Source organism: Morus notabilis, unplaced genomic scaffold (genome assembly GCF_000414095.1).
Source record: "Morus notabilis unplaced genomic scaffold, ASM41409v2 Scaffold2599, whole genome shotgun sequence".
Lineage (NCBI taxonomy): Eukaryota > Viridiplantae > Streptophyta > Magnoliopsida > Rosales > Moraceae > Morus > Morus notabilis.
The window spans coordinates 90388-98644 of record NW_010365324.1 but is presented as its reverse complement, the minus strand read 5'-3'; the positions used below and the strand labels follow the sequence as shown (position 1 = coordinate 98644).

Genomic DNA, 8257 nt, shown 5'->3' with positions numbered 1-8257 from the left:
CGTCGTGTAAAGAGTCTCGCGCTAACAGAGATTGAAGATGGGTGCAAAGGGAGCTAAGTGTTGGTGGCAGGGCAGATCTGGTTTTAGGTTTATTCAAAGCGGCGGGAGCAAGTGACACGGCGGTGGGATTTCTTCACAAGAGGACGTGTGTGATGCGAGGTCTTCACCAATGACGTGGGGAAACCTAAATTTGGACGATTGGAGGAGGTTGTGGGTCGCAACCCGCCATGTACAACTTGATGATCCCCGCTGTGGGTTGGGTTCTTACTATGACGTCTCCAACATATATATTTTTTTTAAGTTCATTTTTGTTTTTGTATTTTGCATTTTTCATTGTGGGTTGGGTTCTTACTATGACTTCTCCAACATATATATATATATATATATTTTTTTTTTTTCAAATTCATTTTTGTTTGTGTATTTTGCATTTTTACCTTTATGTATTTTGAAAAAAAAAAGAAGCTAAAAGTTTGGTCTTCGTCAGAGATGAGTTGAAAATTTGGATTTAATAAAATGACTTTAACTAATATTTATTTCCTGCCACATCACTAAAATCCGTTAGGAATATAGACAGAATTAGACAAAAGTGGTATTTTGAATCGTTTTCTATAGATTGGGGATATCTTGAACCATTTTAAAATGTTAAGGGGCATTTTGAAACAAGTTACATATTTTATAGGGCATTTATGAAAATAATCCTTTTATTTCTCACTCTTAATAAATTTCCTTTTTTCCTAACAAACTTGAGAACTCATAGCAATTACTAGAGTCAAAATTGTGAGGATTTGAGCACAACATCAAGAGTGTTCAGAAAGCATTAGTTTACGAACATTAGTGACTCAAAATTTAGAAGCAAAAGATTAGTAATTTAATTAAAATTTACAAGAGTGAGAATTTCATTCCATCTCTTGAATCAAAACCTTGCCCCTATTTTCAGCTTTCTTCTCCACTTTCCTCGAAATATTAATGTAATCCATAGCGGAAGCCTTCTCTGCCCTTACAATTGCTGCCAAGGAAGACCAAGCTTCACCGGGTTGGTCATGGACCCAACACATGATGAAATAGATCTTCCTCTCAGCAAGCTTGAGCTTGTTCTTGATCTCCAACTTTCTTGACTTTTGCAATTTCTCCGATTTCAGCTCTCTTTCCCCAGATTGAACCAGCCGATATAAATCAGATAGCAAGCACAAGAGGGCGTTACCCCCTAAACTTAGTATGCTTACTACATCATCAACAAGACCTAATCTGAACTGCAAACCGCCAATGTGCCTGTAAGCTGGGGAGCAGGTCTGCTCCAAGCAATAAGATAAAGCCTCCAACACTGTCTCTGGCTGACCACCTTGACCCAAGACAGAGGACACACTTAACACCACCGTGGCCGATCCTATCGCGTCTGATTGCCAATCGCCATTGTAGAGGCGGAGGGTGAAACAGTAGCTATAGATGATGTCAACAAGATGAACAGCTAAAAGTGGTGATGGCGCTGTGGAACTTAGCTTGCTAACTGGTGGCAGAGGGCTTTCTGGCCCAGGAGGAATATCACTAGCTTGGTCGCTTTCGTTATTCAGCTGTGGTGATACCGACAGCTCGTCTTTGGAAAGAGGCTGGACAAGTTGAGTTCCTTCCCTGCTGAGAGATATTGTCCTAGCAGAAGGCCTCAACCACCATGGATCCCAAGGCTCAATCATCTTGCTGAGTTCTCCCGATGCAACAGCTCTTTGGAATCGTTTCTTCTCTTCTGCAGATAAATCCACAAAGCTGATTTGACCTCCTGCAGACATCAGTAGAAGGCTTATATTAGAATCAGGCAAAAGCATGGGGTCCCAAAAACAATTATCCACGCGACAAATCACTTAAAATTTATAACTCCCACGAAGAAACTAAGGGAGCAAAAGTCTGTTACTAGAGAATTTAAGAAAGTTACGCTAGCACTTTAAAGGTAAAAATAGATGCATCAGAGAAAGGATAGCATAGCAACGTACCAGACAAAAACTTTTGAATGGTATCCTCAGATAGAGTTGAATCTGCCAAGAAAGAGGAGACTGAGATCAACATAAAGCAAATTACACCATGTTTTCAGACAACATTGACTAACAAGTGAAAACCAATAGGAAGATAAAATCTTGTGTAAAGATGGCCGCAAATATGATTTCTTTTGGCGATTTTTAGGTTCTTCCATCTCATGCTTCTAGTGAGTAGATTTCATAAGGGACCAATAAGTCAACAAAGAGTAAGGAGGATAGCAATAATCAATCCCAGAAATCGTACTAACTCCAACAATTATTTATATTTCTTTTTGTTCATAAATCGGGTAGTCGCGCCGTCACAAGGAGAATAAAAAAGGAATAGATCCTAGCATATGAGATGTCTAATTGTATTGAAGGCGCACACAAAACCCAAACGAAGAAAAAAGGTTAAAGAATGTATAAACAAGAAATTTCTCATGTAAAAAGGCCTCAAGATGATCATAAAACTTAAAAAATGAGCATTCAATCAATGATATCTAATTTCCTCCTAAACTAGCTTAAAAGAAGAAAGTTATATATTATTGCACACCTTCCTCATCCATGTCTTCTGTTTCTTCTTCTGAATGAAACCTTTTTAGAATGTCTAGCATTTTCTCTTTCGTTTCATCATTGGGCTGCAACTGCCTAAGTTCCTCAACAACATTTTCTCGCATAAAGGATTCAGTACAACGAAGACTATGTGACTGTCGAAAAATATTAACAAAAGATTAGGTAGTAAACATCACTGAAATTCCATTAAAAGGGAAAGAAAAAGGCTCTTCCAACTTAGACTACCGCATAACAAAATAAGTAATAAGGATTCTATAACTCTATTATCGGATTTAGTCAGTTTTACACCTTTTTTTTTTTTTTTTTTTTCATTTTGATGTAATATTGACCAGATTTAAGCGCTTCCAACTTAGTGAATTGCATAACAAAATAAACAATAAGAATTCTATAACTCTAATCAGATTTCGTCAGTTTTAACATTTTTTTCATTTTCATGTGATATTGACCAGATTTAAAAAGCCTACCCTAGAAAGCTCCAATAAATAATGAGTAAAAAAAAAAAAAAAAAAAAAACTAGATGAAATTTTTATTAACAAATTTGGGGGGAATAGAAAAAAAATGGTTAAAATTTGTCTAAAGTTGAAAATCTAGTTGTTATCCATACCTCATGAGTACTTTTCTCTAACTTACCAACAACATCTTTGAATTCTTTGCGTCCAAAAGCAAGAAAAATAGTACTAAAAGATGAAAATGCTATAAAGAAAAACGCCAGAATACGTTATTAGTTTCATGATATCTTTCTTATGTTGAAGTTTTTTTTTTTTTTTTTTAACATTTATTTAAAGTTCTAGTTTTGGGAGTGTTTTTCCTAACCATATCGAATTCAAATTGGTTTAAGAATGAGAACACTGGCTCACCTTGTAGCAGTGCAGAGAACAGTATCGCGAATTGCAACGAGGACAGGTATATTGCGAAAATTGCTTCTGACATCTGAATTGTACAAAAAAAAAAAAAATCAAAATCCGAGGATGAAAAAAAGAAGCAGAAGAAATTTGGGAAAATTGTCGCGAAATAAAGTTGTTTGAGAGGGAGGACGTACACGTGGCAGGTTATCCGAGAAGGAGGGTTTAAAGGCGAGGATTTTGAGGGTTTATCAGAGCTAATAACTGCGTCCGCCATAGCCAGAGCTTAGTTGGAGCTGGGTGTTTCGTGAGAGATTTCTCAAGACTTCTTTCTCTTCTTTTCTTTTCCTTTCTTTTTAATAATTATAAATAAATGTTGTTTGTGATTTCCTCCAAAAAAAAAAAAAAAGGGGAAGATTGTGGACGTTTTGAAGGTTCTTATTAACCGTTGAGAATTGCCCTTACCAATTTTCTGTCGTTTAAAAGAAATGATGACGCTTTTCTTATTGCTGTCGTTTTCTTTGTCTGCTATCGTTTAACAGCCACTTCAGTTTCCAGGATATATTTTCGTTTTACAATTTTGTCGTTACTTGAGCTATTGTCGTTTTAGACTTGTATTGTGGACTAGTGATTCCTACCTTCTATTGTTTCTAGATGATTGTTAATTGTACGGTATGCAGTCATTTTTTTTTTTAATCTAATGTTGTTTTTTTTTTTTGGTTACTGTTATTTTCCGTCATAAACGAGAGGTACTACGATTGTACATTGTCGTTTGTAGTGTATCTATTCTTTAGATACCAATTCAATTGTCATTTTTATGATTATGCCTTTGAATTGAAATGTGGTCGTCTAAGGGATATGTAAGTTTGTAGCATGAGATGTCGTTTTTCTATGTTAATGTCGTTTTTTATCCTCGTTGGGATATATAGATAGATCATATCATATGAACATTTACTGCGTTTATATCATGCTATTTGAGTGAAGCTATAGAGTGGTTACATGCTTATGTGGAAAAAAACTGGAAATAACTGGCACTATTGGGGGTATATTCTGCCTTCTTAGACAATATCCTCTGCTTCTTTTGTACATCTTCAAAGATGTTGTATTGCATAGCACGCCAATAAAACTTTTGGTTACCAGGCAACTTGTTTTGACTCTACTGTAAACACATCTTTACAGTTATTATATATATATATATATATATGCTAAAACTTAGAAATTAGACCATTTCTGCCTAGAATCTTACGGTTTAACCCCTTTGAAGGGTCTTCATGGTTTCGTCTTCTATGTGTTCATCATCAGCCACAGGCTTGAACTGAGCCAAATCCGCTAGTTCTTCTACAGCATCGACAATGCCCTCGATCCGCGCAGCGTTTTCAATCAGCAAAGAAGTTAAAGTCGCTAGAGGAACTATTTCCATGAGAGAGGCTGAGGCTAATCCAACGGAATTTTCCTTAGTTTTCTTACTATCTTGAACATTTCCAGCTTCTTTTGGTGTCTCTGGAGTGACTAAACTAGGAAGAAACTTCAACTCATTTCGGAGACCTTGAACTCTACTGTTCATTTGTTCAGCTAGGAAATCTATACTTGAGGATTTCTTCATTGTCTTGACAATGCTTGCAAGCTCTTTTATGACACTTGAAGAGTTGGAGCTCAATTCTAAACAAATATTGCTCACACGCGTCTTTAGGTGCTCCGGGGCCTATTGTTTATCCAAGGATCTTGCTTTAATATCAGATTGTTATAAACCAATTATATATAAAGAGAATTCTGTGGTAAGGTATGAAAAAAGAAAAGAAAAGAAAACTATTATACTTTTATTAATCTGATATAATTTTAACGTGATATGATGGTTCTTAAATGTATTTCTTTTAAATACCCTATTGAAGAGTTCTTCCATACAAGATAATTGAGAACCCTGTGGTTACCTTGTTCTCAGAGCTGATGCAGCCATTGAGAGCCTCAATGCAATAAGCACAACCGCGCATTTCTGTCCCCATTTTGAGGTATTGCTTCCACGGATGCCGAAAGTTGAAGCGGCCATGTGCGGGTTCCCACCTAGCAATATTAGCCTGCACAAGACAATTCCCACTTTCAGACAAGTTAATAGATTGATAAACTCATTCACGAGCTGACAAACTCATTTTCAACTACTTTTGTAACTTGGTCTAACTTAATACCATAGATTCTTCTGGTGCTTTTGAATTTAGCACACATTTGTAGCCTAACAAGTTTTTGCCACATCCTTTTTGGCTGCCGGTAGAGTCTTCTTCATTGCTGATAAAGTATTCAGCCACACAGCCTGAAATATACAGAAGAGGTTGAGGATCACATGGATTGTTAATGAGATATTGTCATAATCTTATTAACGGTCTTTTTTTGGTATCTAAGAAAAGTATATTATATATATTTACCATCTAATGAGTTTGCAAGCTTGTCCATGTTACGAGTGATGAGTGTATGGAGCTCCTGGCCAGCCCAAATGGGGCAGATAATTATGCTTATGATAATACACAAGGAAGTCCCAATGAAGACGGTGGATAATCTTTGGCGGGCCATGTCAAATAACTTATCTATCCGGTAACCCGAAACCGACACGAAGCTGAAGGTGAGGATGAAGATCATACAACCGTAATCAAACCGGGCTTTTATTGTTGGAATGAATCTAGAGAAGGTTGCTGCAGAAGCTGAAAGGAAAACAACAATTCAATAATGATCAGTTTTTCATCCTCGCAGTTTGCCGCGTGTTTTCTAAAATGACAAAAATATGCGAAAACACCGTTTTTTTTATTTATTTTTTATTTGAGTATACAAATGGAGGGATATCTTTGTCTTTTAAAAAGACACGAGGTGAAAACCTGCAAGTCGCTGTGGAAACAAAGTTTGACATACCTAAAATAAAAACTGAAACTCCCATAATGAATGGCTCAGATTTCTCTCCTGCTTGAATGGCAACCCAGTGAACCCCAACTGCAATAAAACCAGCTAGAAAAGTTCCACATATTCTGTTCAAACTCTTGCTAAGTGTTGCACCTGCAATACATGGAAACATTATTAATCACATGCAATTAGTCAGTTTTTACGTTGCACGCATTTATAAGATTTGACACAAGAACTTTTGATCTATTAACAGCTTTAACTAACTTATCATGTGGAGAACTACTAACCTACTGTGTTTTCACACACCACCACAACTGTCATAACTGCCCACATGGCATTTCCTCCAACACCATCATACAAAGGCCTGACATAGTAAAATAGAGAGACAGCAGTGAGAGCCAGCCCTACTTTCAAACAATGGATCACTTTTCTTGGATCATTGCAGGCCAAATCCCATGCTTTCTTAAGGAAATTCAAAGGTTTCGAAAACATCCTTTCCTTTAGACCAAGCAGCACTCTGCTGATCATGTAAGGACCTTCCTCTGGAGACATAACTTTGGACAACGTCTCGTTATCGACCCTCATTCTCCACTCCCATCCGCTTGTTGCTTCCTTCTTCGCAACAGCCATAATGTTTTTGGAATTGCCAATAAAGGACTTTCTCACTGTTGGTGTATGTTTGAGTGAAAGACACCAAACAATGAGAGAGGCCTGAATTTTGTTGTGTGTAGTGGGAATGGTTAAGATTTTGGGGTGAGGAAAAAATGAGTGACTATTGATGTGTATATATACAACGTGAGTATTTGGTAATTGGTATTATATTATATGTTATATTGTTCATGTGGTCCCTAGTAAATAAACAAGAAAATCTCTAAAGTAGTATGTCATTGTGAGTCTGGAAGCCAAGGGTCCTTTATAGTTTTTGCTGTTTTTAGCTTATTGTGTAGGTAAGGCTGAGACTCTAGGAACGATCGGCCTAAAACTTACATCATATTCTGCCTCAATTCTTATGCTTACGTGCATCTAACAAATATGTAATTGTGTCCATTCAGAAGGCACATATAGATATACATATATATATATATATGTGCATGTATATAGATATATTGTCTTTTTCTATTTTTCTTATGGGGCATATTCCCTGCAAGTTCAATCTTTTCCTGTTTTTTTCGCTGATTCAAATTTAGAATTCTAGTTTTTCTACAGTAAAAAACTCTCAGAAACAGTCACATTTAACTTTTTTATTACAATAAAAAGCTCTCACACAACATCACATCTCAACTCAAATTAAAAACTTGAATTAGCGAACCGAACGGGTAGTCCCTGCAAGTTCAATCTTTTAGTCCCTGCAAGTTCAATCTTTTAGTCCCTGCAATATTAAGTTTCCTCTACAGAGATTCAGAGAACATAGGTCTTAATAAGTTTGGATGAGAATGAAAATACAAATTTTGGGATGTACATAAATTTCTTTTCTTAGTATTGGATCAATGATGAAAAAAACAATAATCAGGACCGTGGAAAAAAACTTGTTTGCTTCTGCTTGATAAAAGTCTGAAATTTTTCAACGTGTGAGGTTGTTTTTAAATCTCATTTGTGTCATTACTTTTAAACATTGTGTTTTGACTCACAACAAGCAAATTAATGCACAAGGTTAAGCTGTGAAAGCTACATTTGAGAAATATAAACAAATAGCAATTACTTGGCAAGTACAAGTCAATTAAACATCCAACATATCTTGATAACTGCCATGTATCATTGCACAAACTATATAAATTCTGCAAAAGCTTCATTTTTTTTTTTTCATTTGCCCACTTGGATTTTTTTTTTTTGATACACAGGAAAACTCTACCTTGCCAGTTTTTGATTTAGTAACATGATTTTAAAAAAAAATAATAATAACTTTGGACAACACGTCATGGTTTCATCTTTCAGTAAAAAGGCATGAAATCCTGCAAAGAC

At 36.0% G+C, this 8257-nt stretch overlaps 2 protein-coding genes across 2 annotated transcripts; both read right to left on the bottom strand.

The window, feature by feature from the left end:
• Nucleotides 1-785: 785 nt before the first annotated feature.
• Nucleotides 786-3798, bottom strand: LOC21387170 (zinc finger HIT domain-containing protein 2). The gene is made up of 5 exons (XM_010107838.2): nucleotides 3616-3798; nucleotides 3434-3506; nucleotides 2557-2710; nucleotides 1983-2024; nucleotides 786-1771 (listed from the first exon to the last, which is right to left on the bottom strand). Exons 1-5 carry the CDS (start codon nucleotides 3693-3695, stop codon nucleotides 897-899), a joined length of 1224 nt encoding a protein of 407 aa, XP_010106140.1. The 5' UTR covers nucleotides 3696-3798; the 3' UTR covers nucleotides 786-896.
• An 869-nt stretch (nucleotides 3799-4667) lies between these two features.
• Nucleotides 4668-6928, bottom strand: LOC21387169 (aluminum-activated malate transporter 10). Its single transcript, XM_010107837.1, has 6 exons — nucleotides 6586-6928; nucleotides 6311-6451; nucleotides 5833-6105; nucleotides 5599-5720; nucleotides 5347-5490; nucleotides 4668-5120 (listed from the first exon to the last, which is right to left on the bottom strand). Exons 1-6 carry the CDS (start codon nucleotides 6926-6928, stop codon nucleotides 4668-4670), a joined length of 1476 nt encoding a protein of 491 aa, XP_010106139.1.
• Between the last annotated feature and the right edge of the window lie 1329 nt (nucleotides 6929-8257).